This window comes from Centruroides vittatus, unplaced genomic scaffold (genome assembly GCF_030686945.1).
Source record: "Centruroides vittatus isolate TY-2023 unplaced genomic scaffold, ASM3068694v2 contig_2787, whole genome shotgun sequence".
Classification (NCBI taxonomy): Eukaryota; Metazoa; Arthropoda; class Arachnida; order Scorpiones; family Buthidae; genus Centruroides; species Centruroides vittatus.
Genome location: NW_027121767.1, coordinates 311,508 through 336,575, shown reverse-complemented (window position 1 = coordinate 336,575; position 25,068 = coordinate 311,508). Strand labels below are relative to the sequence as shown.

Here is a 25,068-nt window from a genome sequence, read left to right as displayed (position 1 = left end):
TTCTGCAGTAAAAAGTAAATAAAAAAAGAAAGAAAAATTGGTTAAAAAGAGAAATTTCAAGCACGACCGCGTTTCGTTACGCACGCTTAAGTAACGAATTTTAAAGCAATAAACAATAACGTAATTATATATATATATTGCTTTATAATAATAATTTTAATTTAATTTTTTAATTCTTATTCATAAATATAAATTAATAAAAAATAATAAACGATACGCCATATATACGAATATAAAAATATTTATTTATACGTTATAATATGTATAAGATTAAAATTTAATATTAATTCATACTAATATTTTAAAATAAAATTTATGCGGCATAATATTATCAAAATTTATTATTATTATTATTATTTTTGTTTTTTTCGTAATGTCCCACTCTACCAGTTGCTAATTCGGGTACAGCAGCAGACGTACAAATGTCATTCGCTATCTTCGCACATCAGATGGCGCTTGAAGGGTTGAGTTGGGTTCTTTTTTTTTGCTAGATACAGTTAAAAGAGTAACTCGTAGGAGTTCGGTTTCCTTTAATCAGCATTAAAAGTGAAGGAAATCGTTAGGTTTGGAGGACAAAATGGACCATTTGTGGTTAGAAATTGTCGACTTCTATAACACAACGTTGGATAATGGAGGTTAGTGGATATTTGATGCATCGTAAGTCAATCGGGGCGTTGGCCGGTTTCTAAGCCTAAAAAATTAACTGGTTTTTCTTAAGAAATATCCTTGTTATACAACGTAAAGAATTTAATAATACATGTATATATATAAAAAGAAAGGAAAACGTTTTATGGATGACTGGTTTTATAGGTAAACGGGAATAAATATTCCTGGAAGAGGAATATACCGGTTTTATCCTTCCATTCACTTTTGCTTGTCTGCCGGTTCATCAATCGCTATGCTAAATTCACTGTAAAACTGTTAATACCTGTTAATATACATCAATTAATGCTTCATAAACACTGTAACACGCTTCTTCAGAATGGAATGAAGATTCGAACATTTACTTTTATTTTTATTTTTTTTAATTTTAAATTTAAAACACAACTGTTCTAATTACATATGAAGACTTCTATATATACATATGAATATACATTAAAAATTTTTATCCGGTTAAAATGCTCTTGCTTTTTAATTAAGTAAAGGATGTATCGTCGTTAAGTATACTTAAACACAGATCTTGTTTGCGAGTAATTTTCTAAACATATGTTTTTTGTATGTAATATATAAGCGTATGCAGGGAGACGTGCATAATTATAGCCCCAAGCAGAACAGTTGAACTTGCAAGTAGATTTATTAATAAATTCTACGGTTCTTTGTATTTTTTGCAAAAAGACAAATTTTTAGCTTGATTTTTTTTTTTCTTTCAAATTTTGGGAGTGTATCCAGAATAAAATGTAACATTGGCAGGATAATGGTAAATTTTAGCCAGATGAGTAAACCGTGTTTAAATGTGGTATAACTGTTACATATGTCGGTGTTGCTTTTTATTATCGAATGTATACGTGTAAATAAGAAAAACTTTGTTTTCGTTCCTTTATACTATGCGGTAATAATCATTAGTTGTAATTCTTGTTGTGAATTGGAAAATTTTATCAATGTTATATTGATAAAAGTGGATATTTTTATTTGAAAACAATACAAAAAAAATATTTTTCATTTCTTAGTTATATTGGAATTTTTCATTTATATTTTGTTTGTTTATATATTTACTTTGTGTTTTGTAAATAGAATAAAATGTAAATGATTTTTATCGGTATGAATTATAACTAAAATTTGTGAAACTATAAATTGACACTATACAGGCTGAGCTCCCTAAAAATATTAAAGTTCTCCAGCTTAGTGCATCAGTGCTAATATGTAATATACATGTATAAACTTAGGCTCCTGTTATTTTTTTACATGCAGACTGTAGCTAATAGTGTTTTCTGCAAGAAAAAATCACTCATTTGTCACAATCTTGTTCTCTGTTGTTTGTCTTAATTTTGTATTCTATGTCCCTTATTCCTTGTCCCTTTTATTATCAGATAATATAAACCTATTTTTAATAGATTAAATTAATAATAATCACCCACAACAAACTTAAAGTGAAAAAATTAAACTGATAAAGTTGAAGATGTTCATCCTACTAATACAGGGTCTATTTATAGGCTCATTCAATTTTTTCAGCTTGCCCCTCATTTATTAATTTCTCCCTTCCAATGATTTATTCCTGACTGAATTTAAATATATTCCATACCTGTAAAAATCCTGTTTATATAATAATTTGTTATACTTGTCAAGTTTTTAATCCATTTAATATAATATAATGAAATTAATGAAAAATTTCAATAATTTTGTTAAATCAAGATCCTATTAAAATAAGTTTTTTTTTCTGTTTACTGGTATTATTTGTGTTATAAGATCAGCAATACTATCAGTAAATTGACAAAATGAAAATGTTATTATATTACTTTGAAAAACAATAATGTATTAATAGAACATCCTGTTTTAATTTTCATAATTTGTGATAGATTCTGATGAACCACAAAAATAAAACTTTAAATTTAATTCTCCAGGTTTTTAGATTATAATTTTTATTGGATTTTATCACTAAAAGATACATTTTTGCTCTATTATTCAATCTTTTACTGTTAAGCTCTATACTTCATCTTTTAAATTAATGGATTTGCATTGAAAAACTATATTTGACCTTTAAGTTGATATAATATACAATGTCATTTTCATAGGAAAAAAACTTGAGATAATACGATGTAAATTTTTATGTGCCAAAATTACATTCATTATATTTTTAGTTCAATTTATCAAATTCTAATTTATATTACAAAGGGTATTTTTAAAATAGACACAAACCGATAGAGTTATACTCTTGCATTAAGAAAAAGTAAAACAGGAAGTAAACGTGTTTGACATTTTTTATTAGTGCATGCTAGACACTATTTAAGAATCAAAATTGTCATTGATAAGTGACTTCATAAGTAGTTTGTGCCATTGACCTAAATTTTCCTGTTGAAGAGGAACAAGTTCATTACTTTCACTACTTTTTTCCTGGTTGACATTTTAAAATAACTATGTGAATTTTATAATCTTGTTCAAGGAAAAATGATAGTCTTGCCAGAGGGTGTGGTGTTTTAATAAAATATATATTCTGTTGATAATCTACAAAATACTTTGAGGATTTTTTTACAAAGATCTGTAAGAGGATAAAAAAATTTTTTCATTTATCAGTGTGATAAGATAAGTTGGCTAATATATACAGTATATATTTTTAGTAAACTTAATTTATCTAAATTAATGTAATTGGTATACTTAATTCTAGATGCTGTTTTCATTAATTGTGGAATTAACATTCCACATGCAATTTACTTTTCAAATATTAAAATAAAAAAAAAACTTTTTAAATATTTAAATTTTAAATATGTAAAAAGTAATTTATAGTTAATGCAGTTACAGCAATATTATTAAAATTATTTTAAAAATAAGTTACAGAATAACATTAGAGAAAACAAAATTTAATCTTAAGTTTTCTACCTTTTCGATTTAAAATTTGGAATTTTAGCCTTTCATAATTTGAATGTCTTAAGAATTATATTAATACACTTCACTTTAGTATTTTAATTTTGTATTTATTATCTGATATTATTTAAGATAACTTACTTCAGTGATTTCCAAAGTGGGTGCTACCACCCTTTCGAAGATGATAGAAGACTTGAGGGAGTTCTACAAGGCAAGGGTAGTAGGGAGCATAAGAGAAGGGAGATAAAAATTCATTTTGAAAAAAAAATTTATATAAGAAATATATTCACTTAAATAGAATGGTAGTCCAAAATGTTTTGGAAACACTAATCTATTCAGTCTAAAATATAAGATTTCCCTTATTACCTAGTTTAAAGTTTATAATAGTAAAACTTAAGTTTTTCAAATATTTTGAAGTTAATGAAACCGGGATCATACTGATAAATGAATAAACCAAATTTTCAAATAATTTTGATGATAAATTATTACTTGTTGCATAAGACAGCTTAAAATAGGTTTTTTCAAGAATTTATTCAAATAATTTCATAAGTATTAAATTATGCAAAAGTAATGCATTAATTCACATATGATGATAGACAGGGAGGATATAATTTTAAAATAGTATTTAAATTTGAAATAAGATTTTTTAGTTTTAACATTCTCAACAAAACTAGAAAATATTCATCCAGCTGATTCATTTTAAGTCAGTACTAGAATAATGTATGTATTTCTGGTCATGAAATACTGTATTATCTACCAGATTAAATATCAAAATAATATAAAAATCTATTTTGATTCTATAACGAATTTAAAAAAAGTAATTTATGCCAAACAGTCTATCATAAAAATATGGTTTAAAAATTTAAAATATTAATTGTAGAATTAACTATAATCATTATATAAAGGTGTGTGTTTGTATATGGACATATACCCACAGGTGGTCATCAACTTTTTGGACAACTCAATATTTCATACATGACACGATACCACTAAAGCTGTTGCTAATGCCAAATTTGATTTTTTGTACATTTTCAGCCAGTAAGCAAAAATTTTGAAATAAAGCTGGTTTTAGTAACACCAGACTCATTTGTGCAGATTAATTTTTGTCTGTTTTACACAGTTCTTGGTTTGACTATTTTAAATTAATGTTATGTGTAGTAAAATAGTCACTTAATGGGGATGATATAGGGTGGATTTCATCCCTCTGTTTAGCATAACAAAAATCTAAAAATTCTTTCAAAAGTCTTAAAAAACTTCTAGTTTCCTGAATCAATAGGTCACACAATATCATAAAGTGAAATTTTCAATTAGATTGAAACATTTTGAGGAAAAAATACCTGTGGTGAATTTACCCCATGCTACAGGAAGAAGTTAAGTTTTCAGTTAGCATCAATATGTTGTAATTAAAAATACCTCATTGTTCTATTGCTTGCTTATCATTGCTCAGGGTGCTGGGATTGGTTATCTATTTCATTGGTACTTTATTTTAATTTTTTTAATATATTCTTTATGGTCTTGTGAAGTGTTTTTTGGGCTGTAATTTTCAAATTGCAGACCTATAAATTTCTGCTGTCATCTGTCTGTCCATCGTTTGTAAATCTCAAGAATAGTTAGATAAATGAAAATTGAGATGAGATATGGAAAGCTTAGGAGTTAGAGGCTCTGATTAATTTTTAATCATATTTTCCACATAATTTTAGCTCACAAGATGCAATTATTTATGCAATGCATGCTGGCACAAGGTTTTATGCAATGATAAGAAAAATTATATTTCTTAGAAAAAATTTGTGAATATAAAACAGTAAAATAGTTTTTTAAAAAGTAATATTTCATTTCAAATGCTGATTTACATATGGTGTTTTAAAAATTACACAGTGTTTACTTACCTGGCTAATTTATTTTCAAATAAATATAATGTAATTAGCAAAATTTTTTGATTTATGCAGGAACCATTTCAATTTATATAAGTAAACTTTGTAGACAGGAATTGAGTTAAATGTCATGTACTGTACTCTAAATTATATATATATATATATATATATATATTAATTTTTGACAAAAAATTGAATTTCTGAATTATAATGACTGATTCCAAAAAAAGTAAATCGAAGATAAATAATGCATTGTTAAATAAAAGTTATATATGTAAAATAGAAAGGAAACAAAAAAAAAATTTTTTTTAAATCTCATTAAGAAATGAACAATGTAAAGCCATAAACTTTGTGGTGTGAAGTTTTGTATTTTTTATTTATACTTGAAAGGAGGTGTGGCACTGATCAAATTTCCAAAAACTCCCAAATTAGAAGAAATCCTATTTGCAGATATTGAATGATATTTCCTACTAACAAAAATTATTAATAGTACATGATTGGGATCAAACTGATCTATCACAGTTTGAAATTTTATATTTGTAATTTTATAACTTGTTGACATAGTATTATAATAATCTAAATGAAAAATTAAATTAATAACACACTGTCAAAATTTATTTTATCCAAGTATAGGCACAACAAAAGACGGTGTATTAAAATATAAAACTAGATTTTTGTTCAGAATTTTGGTAATTTTACATTCAATTGTTATAATGAACCTGCATGAATAAAATCTCTGTGGATAGTGTTGACACCACTGATCAAGGGTTAAAAAATAACTTAAAAAAACCTTAAGAAATCTCTTAACTACTTGGAAATGGAGCTCCCTTTACAACATGGAACTGTTATTTGACATTTAGACATTGGACTTTTCCTTAAGCATTTTAGTAATGCATTACATCTGAAAGTCAAGGACTGCTTACTTTATTTCACATACAGAATATTTTAAACAAAAAAATATTAAAACATCTTTTGAAAAACTAAATTACATATTTAGAATGATTTAATATTTCAAATTAAGAAATTTCTGTTAGTGTTTAAGCAGCAAGTAATTTAAAAAACTGATAGATTTATCAGCAGCAAAAGATTTCATGATAGTACAGTAGAGCATCGATTATCTGACTTAATTGGGGACTGGCGTTGGTCGGATAACTGAAAGGTTGGATAACCGAAAAGTATGAAAAAATACATTATTAGTATAGTGTATTAGGCCTGGTTTAAATACTAGTTTCCCTTTCATGGTCGAGCCAGTGCTGCCAGCTAAAACATGCAAAAATTTAACAAAAATATTATTAAAGTAGCCAAGACATAACCAAATATTGTAGCCCCACATCACTAGCGGACATTTGAATTTGCCGACTAGAACGTGGTCGGTTAATCGGGGGTCGGATAATCGATGCTCTACTGTACGGGTTTTTTTATTCAGTTGTAAATTTAAATTAGAAAGAACTTAAATTTCATAAGAAGTTCCTTATAACTTTGCATAGGATGTTTAAGTGATTTTATTTGAATTTTTAAGAAAAATCTAAGGTTGAAAAATCTAAAGAATGTTTGATTTTTCAGAAATCTTTTAATGAGCTGCAAATTTAAATCTTTTATATTTATACAGTAGGTATTAATTCTTTGTTTATTCGTAACAAATATAACAAAAATCCTACAATACAAAGAACAGACAGAATGTAATTAAAAATATTAATTAAGGTACAAAATTAAGCATAAAAAATTCCTTAATATTTTATTTTAAAACAATAAATTTATAAAAAAAAGAATGTGAATAAAGTGACGAGTAGTGTAAATGTTGTGCTATCTTCTAAATATGTGCATTTTATGCTCCCTGTATTCTAATGCATTTGCTATGTATTTACAGCAGTTAAAAGGTTCTAAAAAATACATAAAAAATGAATCATCTCTTAAACATGCATAGTTGCATGAGTTAATTCAAACTTTTATTTTAAATATAAATTTAACCTGATTAAAAGTGTGTTGCTTTTAGTGTTTTTCATTGTTTTAATAAAATGATTGCTTTCTTGATATGCACACTACTGCTATAAAGTAAATTGTTCATTCAGAAGAATGTAATAATATAGACTCTGTTGAGATTATTTGTTATTCATTCACTGATATAATCGTATATTATCTCTGCATTAGTATTCAAAACATGAATTATTGAATTTGTTAAATCTCTTAAAATTAAAAATATTAAATATGATTTTTTTTGTCAGTAAATGTCAGTAATTTTAAAACATTTGAGATTGATAATCAGTCAATAATTATTGTATTAGCATAGAATTTTATAACTTAAAAATTTATATTGAATTATTAAAGCAGTAATCTGCACTTTACTGATATCACTTTGATACATAAACCTATAACAGAGGTTAGTCTGTTCTCTTAATAATTTTATTAACATATAAAGGTATCAAGCAAACAGGCTAAATTCTTACAAATATTGATTAACTCCCACAAAATTCTTAGTAATGATTTGCAGATAAAGAAAATGAAAGAGAATAAGTTTGAGATTCTAATTTAAAGTACTGTAATTAGAAGTTATTTTAAATTCCAGCTATATATTACTGAAGTGTAATAATTTTGATTAATTATTCATAAAGAAATTATACTTTCTATAAATAGATGTAGGAATGGAGCAAAATTTGTAGATTTTTATATTTGGATAGCATTTCTAGATAAGTAATCCCATATTCCATCCTTATACATAATGGATAAAGATATAGAAGTAATGGTACTAGTTGAATTAGTTTATTGATGATACAAAATATTTTTTAACACAAAATGATTAATGATAAAGTTTGATTTTTTTTAAAATTAAAATCAAAGTGAAATGAATTTTGAATTTATTTACATTAAATGAGTTTTGTTTCTAATTAATGTGCTAATTTTCTTTAACATTATTGAACTGAATTCTGTGATTTAAAAAAATTTAAAATTTTTTTTCTATATTAATTAATGAAAATTAATTTTACATTTGAGAAAATTATGAATAAGTTCTAATTGTATGTTTGTACAGTTAGTGTTTTTGTATTAACAAACTAAAATTAAATGATTTCAAAAATCTTTACGTATACTTTATTATATACAGTAATCCTCTCATTTATGTGATCTCTGTTTAAGGTAGGTTCACATTTGGCCTCTATAAAGTGGATATAAACTGTCAGTTTGTCCCCTTTCAGAAAGCATTCAACTAGTTTATTGAGAGTTGAGAATATCTCAACTTTTGCCAAATTTTGGTTTGTCTGACCAATCAACTTTTCACAACTAGTGTTTGCAACTGTTTTAACTAATCACATATTAACTTAGTTTGTGTCATGTAGTGTGATGCAGATAGTATTTCATTTTGATAGGTGTTCATTTCATTCATTTATAGCAGTTTTGTACAATAGTGTAAATGGAGCTCTAAACAAATCCTCTTAAATGTGGTTACAAAATTTTTAAACTTTAAATAATCAACTTTATGGAAATAAATAATGATTACATCAGAAAGTTTTTTTTTTTTAAATTAGTAATATATATATATATATATTATATTATATATTTAAAAACAAAAAAAAACTTAAATATAGTTAAAACTTTTCTACCTCAGTAAGAGTAAAATACCATGTTTGAGAATATGGAACAGATTCCTATTTTAAACAGCTCTCCATGATTCACTCTAAACAATGTTTTCATGTCACCAATTATTCAAGTAAATGGAGAGAGATTACTGTATCAAGTTTTTCTTTTACTAACCATTTAACTTTCACTAAATTTAAAATTCACTTTTTTTATATACATCCAGATCCCAGAGTTAATGAATGGCCAATGATGCAAAGCCCATGGCCTACTATATCTATCTGCCTCTTGTATGTGTATGTAGTAAAAGTGTTGGCTCCTGCCTACATGAAGGATCGAGAACCAATGAATATAAGAACATTCATGGTAGTCTACAACTTCTTAATGGTAATAGTGAGCTTTGTTACATTTTACATGGTAAGTAATATTTATTCTTCTTATTTAACTATACTTTTTTTTCTTTTTTAACTTTCATTATTGACATTAATGTCACAGTTTCTAATGTGTTTTAAAAAAAAGAACAGATAATTATTGTTTTTAGAGAAGGAGAAGTTCAAAGAGAAGGAATTAAATTAATTTGCATAATTATCTGCTAAGTTAAGAAACACTTTAAACTGTAAATGAAGAAAGTTTTGTTTCTTAATAAAATGAAGTCAGAAGAAAGATTTAGTAGAACTTTAAATGAAAAATCCCCTTGCACATTACATGTTTTAAACTATCTTAATTTAAATGTAATTTTTTTCCTTTAATGTAGTTTCTTAGATCAATTAAATTCAAAATAATACAAAAAATACATAAAAAGAAAGTATAAGCCAATGGAAAAAAATTATTTGTTCTAATAAATGACCTCACACAAACATTATGGAAAATGAGTTTTGGTGGATATAGCTGAATCTCTGATATTTGGTAGTTCTAGTGATCCTTATCAAAAGTCTTCATATGCACAAAGTAAAAAAAGTGGACATTTTTTGAATTATTGAGCATCCAAGATGCAAAAACAGCACCTGTTGTTATAAAGCTCAATGATATTTCATTTCAAAATATAAAATGTTTGCAAATAGATTGATCTGTATTCTTATCAGATTTGTTACAAGTGGTGGCCACAAGTGGTTGTTACAAAAATTCTCTCATATCTTTCAACACTAATGTTGCATTTGACGTTGCACATAATATTGCATTTTCCTATCTATTGCAGCTATTTACAGTGGAAGAAATGCTTCATTGTAAACATAGCAGTACAAATGATTTTTGATAGTCATACCAAGCTATTTCGGAATTATTGGAGTTAATATCTAATGCTATCAAAAGGAAGAAATTATTAGTTTTCTTCTTTATTCTGTATCAAATAGATGAAATATTATAAAATGTGTTTTTATATTAACATAGTTAATATAGAGAAAGAAAATCAAACATGATATAGGCATTTGTCAACAAGAAGAAATGAAACTTTAAGAAAACAAATACTTATTTATTTGATAATAAGTGTATTGCTTTAAAATGTCACAATGGAGTTCCTTTTTAGCCATCATAGTTTTGATGGAGTGAGTCTCTTACCAGAGGTCATCGTGCACTACTTAGTGTAGCACACTATTGGGTATAAACCCAAACAGCAAGAGAATCAAACTTGTGTATATCAAATAATGAATGATTTCCTTGCAGGGAAACCTGAATAATGTGTTCAGATAACACACAATTTTAGAATGTAAAATGGTATATTTTCTAATATTCTAATGCTTGAAAACATATCACTTTATTGACCATGTCTAAAAGTAGACAAAGCACAAGGCAAGTCACGTGATCGGATCTTCTTCAACTTCCAGTAGAACATCGAAGTTGTGTTGCCAGTGTTGGTTAATAGTCAATGCAAAAAACATCGTGTGTATCAGTCACAATTATTTCTGTTCCGAAAAATGTCCAGCGAATATTATAAAGGTTTAGATGAATTAAGCAGGCATAGGTATAAGCAAAAATTAATGTTCAACAAGCAAGATCTACCTGATCCAATGGACAGTGATTTAGCAAAAATGTTATTCCATGATAACGTGAAAACATGGTCCAAGATCACATTAATGGATCTCTATGCTTAATTTGTAGACCAGCTCTGCTTTTACACAAAACAACTGAAAAATTATACTTCACTTGAGAGTTATAATTACCTAGTGAGTGGAAAGTTGAAAGAAATCACTTTACCCGTTGAGGGATTTGAAGGTAAGGATTAAATTTGCTACTTTAGCGCCCGTCGTGAAACAAGTTGGAGTGTGAAATCTTTATAATGTTTAGTAAATTTAAAATATACATAAGCAAAAGATAATTTTTCATAGCTAAAGAAATTCTCAAGAAATTTGGTGGAACAATAGTTGTAAAGATCTTTCCATTTAAAGTGGCAGTCACTTCTAGGTCTAAATTAAACTAGGTCTATTTAACAAAAGGCATGGTAAAAGGAAAAATACAGTCTGGACAGAAGAAGACGTTTCAACATCCCTGGGCAGTGGTGCAAATGAATGGAGTTATTGTAAGCAATCATTGCACAGGTATGGCTGGGTATGCAAATCAAAGCAGAATAATCCATTCCCACCAAACAAAAAACAAAATACAGACATGTTATCACATCCACCAACTCCGACACTGTTGGATCAGAAATTTTTTCTGGAATCTCTGAAGGTAATTACATATAAAGACATTAGTTATATTTTGTAAATAACTTTATCAGTTATGATTGTTACTAAAGATAGATATGTTGTTGTTCACGAATCAGGCCACTGGTAAAAAAACATCAATCATAGAAGTCACTCTGTCTGAAAGTGATGAAACAGAAACAGCCAGTGTATTAGAATTTGACTTGGCACCAAATGAAGTCACCTGAACCATCAATTATTCATAAAGTTCTGCATTTTGAGGATGTTTCATTATCACATACTGAACTCGAAAAGAAACTCATCAACAAATCAAGTTAACAAACTAGGAAATTCAGTTAGTGGAATCTCAAACTAGAGATCAAGCAAAAGAGGATTTGTGGTGGAAGTATCAAAAAGGAAGATTAACTGCATCTCTGTTTGGTCGCATTCTTAGATGTAAAAGTTTGCAAAAATTTGCAGCTTTGTGAAGAATGTGAATATTACGCACAAATACAAGGACAGATGGGGATTGCAAAAGTCAAGGAGTTTTTTTTTGTATGTTACAGTGGTAATGATGTACTGTACAAAAAATTAACTTTAACCTGGTTTTCTGGCAACATGCAGTGCAAAAACTCTCATTTTATTTCAATTACATAGTAACTGAAATATTTTCAGAATGTGTTAAAAAAGTTCGGAACGGATGTTGTTTACTTGGGCAATCGAGGGAAAAAAAAGAACCGGAAGTATCAAGGGTCCAGGATGTTTTGGTGCTGGTGCTGCCACCTGTCGTGATAAATACACTCAATATATTCAAGTGAAAAAGATTTAAAACTTCATAGCACATGTACGAATTATGCTGTTTTTGCATCTTGGCTGTTCAATAACTCAAAAATTCCCCCTCCCCCTTTTTTTCTTTTACTTTGTACCTGTAGAGATTTTTGATCAGGACCACTACAACTACAAAATATTAAATTCAGCCAAATCTGCCTGGACCCATTTTTTATAAGGTTTCTGCAAGGTGCATTTTATATTTAATTATTATTTCAGACTATATTTGAAACTCCAATTTTATTTGTAAAACATTTCTTTAACTGAAAATTAGTATCAATTTAATAAAATACTCCAATTCAAATTCTTATAATTTAATTAAATATAAAATACTTGACTATTTCTGAACTGAATTATTAATTCTTCAAAAGAATTTTATGAAACATTGTATAGTTAATGAAAATATTCAGTTTTTAATGTAAAATACTTTCCAAAAAAACTTATTTATACACATCATTTTGATCAGGTGAAACTGGATTAAACATTTTTAGATAAATGTCTGGAAAAACAAATGTTTGTTTTCTTTACAATATTTAATTATATACTATGACAAACAAAATATGAAAATTTTATTTAAAATATAATTTTGAATAGTTAACCTTAAAAGGTCTTGAATAGGTGGAGTAAGAACAAGTATTCAAATTGTTGCCATGACTCATGTAGATTCAAAGACACTATACTGGAGTTTTACATTGCTTTGGTTTTATTATTAAAAAAAATTAACCTATTGTTATAAGTTGATAATGCAGTCATATAGAATTAATTAATATGTACAATAAATGCTTTTAATATTTTATTTTCTGATTTTTCAAAAATTAGCATTGTAAATGGGAAAATTGAATTATAATAATAATTTATCAAAATTCTTTAGATATATTTGATAAATTATAGAAGTATATTTCTGATAAGAGAAGGTGAAGCATAAAGGCTAAAATTTTAACTGTATAAAATAATCCAGTTAATGATATTTTTCATCAATTTTATAAATCTAGATCATTAATTTTCTATATTCTGAAACATTTTAAGTAAAGTTTGTAATTTTGAATTTAAAATTCACTTAGAATAATAAATACTGCAATATTAAGTATTTTTTTATTAATAGAACATTGCTTTAATAACAAGTTATGCCATGAAAAATTTATTATAAGAATATAGATAATGAAATTTGTAGTTTGAAATTATTCTTAGCTTTCAGTTTTAATGATTTGGTGGAAATCAGTAAAATTCATAGTTTGTAACATAAAGTAAAATGGAATTACTTTATTTTACAAATAGATGACTATTTGAATCCAAGATTAAACTTTTTCCATGATGCTAATCTAATTGTTCCAAAACATTGAATATAACTGAACAACATTGAACTGATAAAAATATTTAAATAAAAGGATCTTATTCAAATTAAAGTTATAAGTATTTAAGCTTAAAATTATTGCTCAGGTTAACAAACAAAATATAAAAGTATTAATAAAACAAAGTAAAAAATCAATAATAAACAAAATCATTCAGTAAATAAAAGTAAAATTATTGAATTTTACTGTTAATGTAAAGTGTCTACAGTAAAATAAAGACTGAGGTATTTTAACCTTACTGTTTATCATATTGTAGACACTAATGAACTTAAAATTTAAAGAATTTAATGAATTTGAAAAAGATGAACTAAAATTTTTGCCAGAATGTGATTGATGTTAGTTATGAATTTGTAGGATGTTCCATTGTTTACTTTACTCTTCGAATACTTGACTTCTTGGTTGGCTTGATGAATCTGATAGATGCCATACAGTATTTTCAGAGAGGAGATACTTCATATTTACTGCTTTTCGCTGCTTAATGTTTTTTTAATTAACTTTTTAGTTTTATCATTTCTCATCCATACGATTGCATGACCAGACATTTCCTACTATCCATTAGATTTAAATCCAGATCTTCTATAAATTGAAATTCTGTTTCTTTTCGAGTGTAATTTGTGTTTTCGAGTGTAATGTTTATAATCTCTCAACATGTTGACCAATTTAATTTCAAATTACACCTACTAAAAGAAGGGGGGGAAAAAGAGATAATACTGCAGATAAAACAATTTATATTATTTAATTTTGCATTTTAATTGTTGTCTGACTTCTATTAACCTTATTTTAAACTATTTAGTAACTTAAAGATATGATCAATCTGCAAACCAGGTAATGGTTCACTATATTTTTTTTTCCTTTTACTTTTAAAATCTTGGATGTATTATATCTCTGAAACTATTTAATGTGTTTGCAACTTATCTAGCAATTCATTCTTCAGTTACCCATACTCCTTAACAAAATTTTATTCTGTGTGTATGTCTCAAATACCAATGGTTATGATTTGATGTAAGTTTTTATACTTTTGTTCCTAATCAATTATTTTGTACCTATTATAGTAGTCTCTGCTTATCATGATCACTTTGGGAGTTGTCTATACTGATAACATTAAGGAGAATAAGTAAATAAGACCACAATTAGTGGAATTCTGGTTTTATTGACACTGATAGTAAAAGGAAATACTTAAACAGTTAAAAAATATATATAATTATTACTATTAATTCATTCATTTAGCATACTATACTTGAAATGTTTTACTATAAAAGCTTCAAGAATATTTTAGTTGACTTCATTTTTTTATGATTAATCTGAATCCTAATTTATTTTTAAAAGAGCATAGAAATCATTTTATCATACATATTTAAAACTTTGAGTGAAAAAAATAAATATACTCTAAATACAAGTATAATAATCAGGATTGCTTTAATAATAATCCTCATGCTTTAAAATATAATAATGTTTAAGATCAAATTAGAACCTTTAAAAAAATAAAATAACTTTTAATTAACTAAACATTTTACCATATTTTCTGATTGATGACAATTATTTGTCTGTTTTCTTTTATAATAGACAGTTATTCGTAACTAGTTCCTTGAGACAGATCATTCAAACTTCAAAACGAAAGCAAGAGGCTGAGTCATAATTCGATAGTAAATGCACATTTTCAGATTAGTGGGTTAGTTAACTACATTAAGGAAGTATAATATGGAGGTTTTGAGAGTTTAATTTTCAAACATTTTTTTTATAAAGGTTGATTGAGATGTTAAAAATATTTTTTCACTATTACCAAGGAAATACCATTTATCATAAGTTATAAAATGGAATTATTTGTGACAAATTTTTAATAAAATGTTAATCAATTTCTATTATCGTATTATATTAATTTTTGTAAACTACAACTTATTTATTTCTGGAATAAAATAGCTACCTTTTTAAAAATATGAATGACTTGTTCAAAACAGTAGCAGAAACTAGTCCTCAGTAAACTGTATCTATCCATTGTTTGATAAATATAAATTAGTCATAAATTAGTCTTATGAGGTTATAAATTGGTTTTTTAAGGTTTTGGAAATTATTAACATATATGGTATTAAAGTGAATTTGATTGACTTTTCATTGATTTTATGTTGTATGCAGATATCTCCTTGATGAGTTAAGGATCTTAGTAATGAAGATGAACTTAATAGACCTGATTGATTAGCTTTCATACAGTATTAGAATGATGTATCAGTTATTATAATATCAAATTTTTATTTTTACAGTTTATTCAAAAAGTATTTAGTTCATCTAATCTTTAAAATTGACCTGAATATTTCAAAACTTGATTTAATCATATAAAGTTTCAAATGTTATTTTAATTTTGTATTTATCCACATTGTTGCAGGAAAAAAGTTTTATAAATTTACTTTATTTTTAAATTAAATTAATAAAATTTATTTTTTTGGAAATATAATATACAGTCAAACTTGTTTTTATGTGGTGGATAGGGACCGCATTAAAAAAAAGCATTAAAAAAATTGCACGAAACTTTACGAGTGGCTATAAAAAATGGTTTTCGCAACACAATTTAAAAAATATTTTTTTTATGCGGTCAACAGGGACCGCATAAAAAAAGTCTCACATAGAAAATAACTCAAAACCGTACGAAATAGAATTTATTGACAACAGATGTCAGCACTTGACTGCATCGTCTCGTCTATTGTCTGTTTTACATATTTTTGTCCAGGTGGTGTTTTGTTGACTTAAAAATAAATTATTTCATTTTTTGCATATTTATGCAATAATATTACTATAATAAGTTTATTTAGCTATAATAAGTCAACGTGAGACATGACAAATTGCACGAGACTAGTCGCCAACTATACCGTACAAATAAAAAATCACACAAAAAAAGACCGCATAAAAACAGGTTTGACTGTATATATATTTATTTATTTTTATTAAAAATTATAAAAAAAAGGATAAATTCAAATACTCACATGAGCAGATGATAAATTTGCTTTATAAGTTTACATTATATAATAAATTGTTGAGCATGACTTACTTCATCTTGCTATTAAAATGATTGAAATCAGTAAAACATTTTTTTACAAGCTTGATTGATGAAAATTTGAAATCTTCTTTCAGTTATGACTATTTGGCAATTGAGTACAGTAGAACATCAGTTATTTGAAATAATTTCAGAAAGGAACAATGTTGAATTACCAATTCTACTTGGTAAGAAAAGAATAAAAAGAAAAATATCTTAAATAAAGTAAAAATATTTATTTTAATTTTAGTACGATGGTAAGAAAAGGTCAAGAGACAGAAATTTAATTTTTTTTCCTTTTGTAATCCTTTTATCCTCCTCTTGTATCATCATATCATCTTGGTCATAACAGAGATCTCTGTTTGATGCTGTTCCAGAATATAGGTCTTTACCTTCTGTTCCACCTGTGACTAATTTGGAGGTTTTCTCTTGCATTGTCTTCTATCTTGGCATCTAAAGAAGCTTTTCTTCCTGTTGCTTCCACAATATGATGACATTTTCTGTGGAATGAGGTTTAAAGTGTCTCTCAACAACTCTGTTGCCATGTTCTTTAGCATATTTAATAACTGTTAGCTTAAAGCTTGCAGTGTACGAAAACCATTTCACCATTTTCCCAAGAGATTTTCCAATAATTTTTATAAAATATCAGTTTTCATGTTAGTTCTGTTGCAACCAATCATCGTGCAGCACTGATTATTCAAAGTGTACATGAAATCATATTTCTGCCCTTCATTATTAGCACTACATACAGCATGGTGCAAAAAAACTGGCAAATATTAGATTCTCTGAAATAAAAAGTACTGGTAATCATTTCACTAAATTTTTAATATTCAAAAAAATATCTTACAAAAATATAATTTATGATGGAATTCCATCATGAAAATGTTTATATTTGTTCCACATATTATTAAAAAAAAAAAAATCTTAACAAAAACCGATACATTATAATAAAGCTATAACAACTGCCATATGACATTGGGCTAAATAATAGCTAAAATAATTATAAATTACTGATAAATTTGACCCTAGAGGGAGGTGTTAGGCACCATCTCATATTAAACTAAATTTAATGTGAGATGGCAGTTGTTGTAGCTTTAATATATGGAGCTACCATTTTTAATAATATTTTCAAAGAAGCTTGGTTGCAGCCATAGAAAACTTAAATATATATATAAATATATAAAACATAAACATATTTTTCATCACAATAACTTAATTTATGAATACTTGTAATTACCATACTTTATATAAAGTTCTTAATCAATAGCCAACAGCAAAGGAATTAATGTAGCTGAATATTCATAATTTTTTTCTCTTTTTAAATTGGATTCAACTACCATTGCTTTGCTTTTTTTTTTTTTTTTTATTAATTTCAGTTCTATTTTGCTAATATCTCACTCTTCATTTCATTGAATCATTGGCCAAAATTGCTTTTGTTGCAAATTTATAAGTTAAACAAAATATTCAACCTTGGAATACAATGAACAGATTATTGTATTCCAGGGTCCCATTTTGTATACAGATGATAATGTTGATTTCTAGAATTACATTTTCAACTCATAAGCATAATAAAAGAATTTAAAACATTTTTATATATACAATACTGTTCATGTATAATGCACATCCTTATTTTCCTTCATAAATTTTGGCAAAAAAGTGCACATTTATACTTAGCAAAACTAAATAAATTACAATACTCACATAAAAATTATTTATTAGTTTTTTTTTGAAAGACATAGCTTATTGGTTTGTTTTACATAATATTTGCCTTATAACTCTGCTTGCTTGATCATCATGAGTGTTGAAAGATTGCTTCTAACCATGAAAACACTGTTTCTAATGTATCAAATGCTTCTTAAGGAATAATGAAGAATTTCATGCATTAGAAGCTTATTTTGGTTAATCAGTTTTTCAGATAATTGAGTTTTGAATAATTGCCATTATACGGAATTTATTAAGATACATATTAGAAATTATTTGATTATAAAGTAATAATCAGACATATTCCCTAATTTAAAACTTTAATTATTAATACTTCCAGATAAATAACTTCACAAGTATTTGTAGGAAAAAAAACTTTAAAATGTTATACAGTTTAATGATTACAAATAAATAACTAATTATCTCATAAGAAAATTTATTAATGAAATTGTTTCATTATTAAGTAATTATCAATAAATTTGAAGTTAATCTATTGGGAAATGTATAGTTTAATATTTGAAATATAAATTCAGAATTATAGTAATACTTGCTTGATTTAATAATAAATCATATTCAAGAGACAAATGCTGTTTAAATCAACTTTATATGTTTTTAAATATAAGTTTGATGCATTAATATTATCATCTAATATCATAAAGTAATAGGTTAAGTTGTTAATAATAGCTTATAATTTGTCTTTTGTAATAAAATTTTGTATAAAACTCAATTTTATATAGTAATTGCTTAACCACTCACTTCTATTATAAAATATAGAACAGATTTAAACAAATTTTTTAATTTTTTACAAGTTAAATTTTGTATAGAAAAACTAATAAAAACTGTTTGAAAATAGGATTTTTCAAGCAAAAATTAAGTAAGTACAGAAATAAAATACTACAGTCAAACCTGTTTTTATGCGGGGGATAGGGACCGCATTAAAAAAACGCATAAAAAAATCTGCACTAAACTTCACGAATGGCTGTAAAAAATAGTTTTCGCAACACAATTAAAAAATATTTTTTTATGCGGTCCCTGTTGACCGCATAAAAAAAGTCTCACATAGAAAATAACTCAAAACGGTACGAAATAGAATTTATTGACAACAGATGTCAGCACTTGACTGCATCGTCTGGTCTATCTTCTGTTTTACATATTTTTGTCCAGGTGGTGTTTTGTTGACTTAAAAAGTAAATTATTTCATTTTTCGCATATTCATGCAATAATATTACTATAATAAGTGCATTTATGCTATAATAAGTTTATTTAGCTATAATAAGTCAACGTGAGACATGACGAATCGCACGAGACTAGTCGCCAACTATACCGCACAAATAAAAAATCGCACAAAAAAAACCGCACAAATTAAAAATTCGCATTAAAAAAATCGCACAATAAAAATCGCACATAAAAAGAGCGCATAAAAACAGGTTTGACTGTATATTGTGAATTGAAAATATGCAGAGATTTAACTTTAAACTATACTTTTTAAAATAAACTTGAAGATACTGAAAAATGTATATATTTACTAACTGAAATATTTTAATTACAATAAATCTTTTAAAACAGTAAATGTAATGAGAATTGTCTACTTGATATGAATATATTTTGTTGTTCTTACTTCTGCATTTTCTGCTGCTAATGTCACCATTCACCATTCTAATGAATTGGAACATAAACTCATTGAGTTTTCACATTCTAGCTTTTCATGTACAAATTTTTATTATAAACAATTGAACTGGTGAAATTAGATGTAACTTCACCAATTAGGTGTAATTTTAAATTAAAATTTTCAGTTGATAAATGCATTTTACATTTTTTCTTTTAATTTTATACTAGAAAACGAATGCTGTCATTAACTTTTACTTTAAAAAGATACAAACAACAAAGAATAAACTTTTCTTTTTTCTAGCAAAAATTTTAATAAACATTTTCATCCTCATTTATAGGTTAACCTCGGGTCTAATTAATATCATAACATAAATTTCTTATGTAAAATTTCATACATTTTAGATAAGAACAAAAACATTTGTTAAAATTTTGTCATGAAAGATAATTTTTAGTAGTTTGAATTATTTTCAGGTTTTGTTGTGCATTTTTATTTCGCAAAGAAAAAAAAATACAAAATATAGTTGAAAAAAAATCTTTTAACACTAAAAAGTGAGATAAATTTTTGGCCATTGAATATTTTTCAACAATCTATATATATAATCGAGACGAGTTGATGATAATAATAATAATAATAATAATAATCAGCGCACAGCCCAAACGGTTAGGAGTTGAAAGTTGAAATTTGGTACGCAGTTAGGGTACGTCACGAGAACGCACACTAAGAAGGGATTTTTCGAAATTTCTTCCCACGGGGAGAGGGACAGGATTAAGGCTTAACACTTCCATCAACAATGGAAGTGTTAAGTAACAATGGAGAACAAGAGAAGGCGACATGCAAGATTTACGGGCGCTGGAGGAAAAAAAAAAAAAAAAGTAATATGTTAGAACATATTCGATTTTCAAATTTAAACAGATTAATTTGGTTTTTCTCGACTTTTCTTCTTTAGAACATTCGATGAAAATCGAACGATATAATCAGAACACGTCGTGAAAATCGAACAATATTACAATATTCGATTTTCAAATTCGACCTTTTATTAAAAATATTTAGTTTGTTGATGAAATTACTCTTTTTCTTCTGTGACTATAACGTAATAATCTTAATCTTCGCTATCATTACTTTTGCCTGAGCAACGCCGGGCCTATCTGCTAGTTATTTTTATATCTTTAAAATAAACATGTTGGTAAGTAGATTCCTCCCATCTCACTCTTAAGAATTTGCTTTTTGACTGAAAGAAAATAGTAAACTTTTCAAAAATATGAAATAACAAAATATAACTGCACTACTGTGAATAGTGTTATGTAGATCTTTCTGGTAAGCATTGTCAATTTTCAGTAAATTTATATACTAGACATTTTACTTCCACTTGACCTCAGTATCAGAAACAATAAGCAAGAATATATAAGTACTTTGAAAACTTTCATATATCAAATTCAATTTTTGTTTCTAACAAATATTAAAATCATTTTCCATCATGACATTCTCTTAAACTTTTTAATTATTATTAAATAAAAAGAAAAAAACTCAAAATTGCTAGAGGTCTTCTAGCAATTTTGAGTGGACTTAGTGATTTTAAGATTTAAACCTTTACCATATAGTAATCATAAATGGAATAGTACATTTAGCAATTGCTGTGTACCACTTGCTGTAATTCCAGCTGGCTGCCACAAAATTTAGAAGGTTAAGTGTAATATACAAAGAATCTCTGACTATAAATCAACATTGTGTAAATTAAAACAAAACAGCTTTATTTTGTTATAGGACATGTTCTCAAACTACTGCCTTCAGCAGTAATATAAAGATGTAGACAGTGTGATGTTATAGGTCAATGATCGGCAACCGGTGATCTATAACACCAAATTTTCTCGCGGACCATTTGAATTTTCTCTCAGCCCATTGAGAAAATTTGGGTGGTCCATGGAGAAATTTGGACATTGATCAACAGAAGTTTATGCAAAGTATTACAAAAGAAATGCAAAATGTTTAGTTACTTTTTCACTTATTGGGGGTTTTTATTTGAGTCTAAAACCAAATACGAAGCGACTGCTATCAATAAATAATGAACAATAAACAATATTGTGAGTGCGATTGTCGTCCTTCATGGAAAAGGGCTAAGAATCCATAAACTTGTTTCAAATAAGCAACAATGAACTTTAGGCTTGCATTAATTTGTTATAATTAAACATGTAAGTTTCATATTAATATAGTAAAATTGAACTTTTATGATCATTATTCTACAGATTTTGTATTGTTTAAAAAAATTCATGATAGTGGTCTGCAGGATTCAAAATTGTGAGTTTAGGGGTCCATGAGGTCAGAAAGGTTGCCAATCATTGTTATAGATGACGTAGCATAGCTGGCATCACTGACTTGCAAATCTCTTGTATTTACATATGCAGCTCACCAAAATCATGCGGTGCTACTGAGTGCACACATTGTAAACTGATGCTTTTAGATGACTCCACAGGAAAAATTTAGCAGGGTGAAGTATGGGGAAACATAGTAGCTTTGGAACAGAATTATTGTTGCTATCCCTCAGTTGTCAAACTGTTCTATGAACCATCAATGCATAGCTGCCCAGGAATAGGCTGGCATGCCATCCCGCTGATATCAATTGGCCACAGTTGTTCTGGTGGCAAGTTAACAAGCCAATTTGTCAACTGTCATGTGTAGCATATTAAGATAGTAGTCATAGTCTAGGTGCTGTTGACAAATGGGATCAAGAACCTGATTACTTCAAACACTATACCAGACAGTGTAAATGTATCTAGTGTTGCATATTTCGTATGCATCATGAATTGCACTTTGCCTAGCAGAGCATATTATGGCAGTTACATACTCTATTCTGGGAAAAATAGTGCTTTATCAGTCCATAAAATGGGCTCAAGCAGTTGAGGTTTATCCTGGCATAAATTTAACATCATGATGCACTAGTCAAATTGCTGTCCATCATCTCGTGAATGTTGTGCAAGTTGCAAATATCAGTTGAATGAGTGAACATTATTGCAATGTAAAAATTCAATATTGCAATCCACATTGTCTTACTGCTTTATATATGTTTGTATATACATATATAAAACAGCAAGACAATGAAGTTTGGGCACACATGTAGATATGCATGTGTGCCCAAACTCAGTGTTATGAAGGTGAGAATGACCTGTTCTCTGACTTTTGTTAAAGGTTTGCATCAAGCAGCATATTATGTTCAGAATCACCATACTTGTAAGTTTTGGTGTAGTTAGAAAGTACTCATGAAATATGCATGCTGCTTATCATACATTTTTCTACATTTCCCTATAAAGTATAATCATTTCATAGTACTGTTTGTGAGTAAGGCATTGTTGCAGTGCTCTTCTTATTAGCAGAATGCATTATGATGATTATTCTATATGGATATTGGCTTTGTTTATTGTCACATGATTATCAAGGTTGCATTTTAAATTTGCATCTTGTTCTTACATTTGAAAAATTATGTATTGCTTTGAAACTATGCATGATTTACAGGTGTTTCTTTTTTGAATGAATTTATTTATTTCACTCTAAACATCACGGTGGAACTAATGCATCAATGTATATACAGTGGGTGACCAGTTAACAAACATAATCCATTCTAAGACTTTGTTTGCTATCTGAATTGTTCGTTAACTGATTATCAATTTATCATAGGTTTTATGGGAATTTGGTTAATTCATTCTAGAGACCCCAAAAATGAAAAATATATACTTTCTTACTGCATTTTTATTAGACATGTTTTTTCTGTTCGTGGGGATTAAAGAATCTGTCTAATGTTGATTGCTTTTCTCTCTTCTTCGGGATTTTTCAGAAGTAATTAATAGCATTGTAATTGTAGAGATCCCTAAGCCTATTAACCTCAACCTGGTTTGGATGCCATTCTAAGACCGTTGTTCTGACATCATCCCACTTCTTCAAAAGATCTTTAATAGCAGATGTCGACATTAATTCTTTTTCAGAAGAAAACATATCTCAGAGTTTCTTGGTGTTCTTCTGTCGTCAGAAGAACATCCATTTCAGGATCCATTATGAGATCTTCAATATTCTTTATTTCTCAGATGTGATTTTTGTTCTCCTTTTGGATGCATTTCAGTTGATGCTCTTATCAGCATAGCATTCTCCATCTTTTGCTACAAAACAATCGTATTTCAAAACTCAAAGTTTTAGTTTCAAACTTTGGTTGTATTATATCTAAGTATGGAGAATGGCATGCTGATGACTGTGTCAATTGAAATGCTCCATGGAAGAATTGAGCAAATAAATGACAGGATAAAGGATGTGTAATTATCTCAAAAATACCTGTTGTATTTGTGCATTAAGATAATCAGTTGTGGAGATTTTTGAGAAATGTATAACAACTTTAGCATTTCAGTGTGTTTTCTATAATTATTGTAACAGATATTGGTAAAACTATCTGCCATATCACCATTTGTCTAATGAGGACATATAAGCTAAAACATTTAATGAATTTTGAAGAGATATTTCTGATGATGTGAGTCTTTGGATGAGATAGGAATAATATCCAAAATAATTTATTTTAATCATGTTAATTATAAGACTTCTGAATGGACAAACTACTATTAAATTAATTTAGCCTAACCACTTTTAAAACCATAGAAATGGATTAAGATTTAATTTTATGAATTATTAATACAATAATAATAATTCCTCCAAATAACAGTTAATACAAATAAAGTGTTTTTAGTAATATATAATTTTGAAGAAAAGAATGTGCTACATGTATTTATCATTCAATCATAAAATTTAATATGAAACAATATTTACATTTCTGTCACATCTGGTACCATTTTTTTAGTCAATAATTATTGAATAGAAAATAAGCATGAAAGAGAAATGAATTTATTTTGGAACATATCCTTTTAAGTTACAATTCTATTGTTCTGTCAGTAACATAAGCCTATGTTATATCATAAATGTGTAGATTTTATAAAAGTCGAAGCTTCATCTGTGGGTGATG

General features: G+C 27.1%; 1 protein-coding gene across 1 annotated transcript in view; it reads left to right on the top strand.

Moving 5' to 3' along the window:
- The first annotated feature begins 468 nt into the window (after nt 1-468).
- Nucleotides 469-25,068, top strand: part of LOC136972087 (very long chain fatty acid elongase AAEL008004-like) — a 41,402-nt gene continuing 16,802 nt past the window's right edge. The window contains exons 1-2 of the mRNA XM_067266642.1: nt 469-635; nt 9,181-9,371. Coding sequence (XP_067122743.1) covers nt 578-635; nt 9,181-9,371 — 249 coding nt within the window. The 5' untranslated portion in view covers nt 469-577. The remainder of the gene's footprint in view (nt 636-9,180; nt 9,372-25,068) is intronic.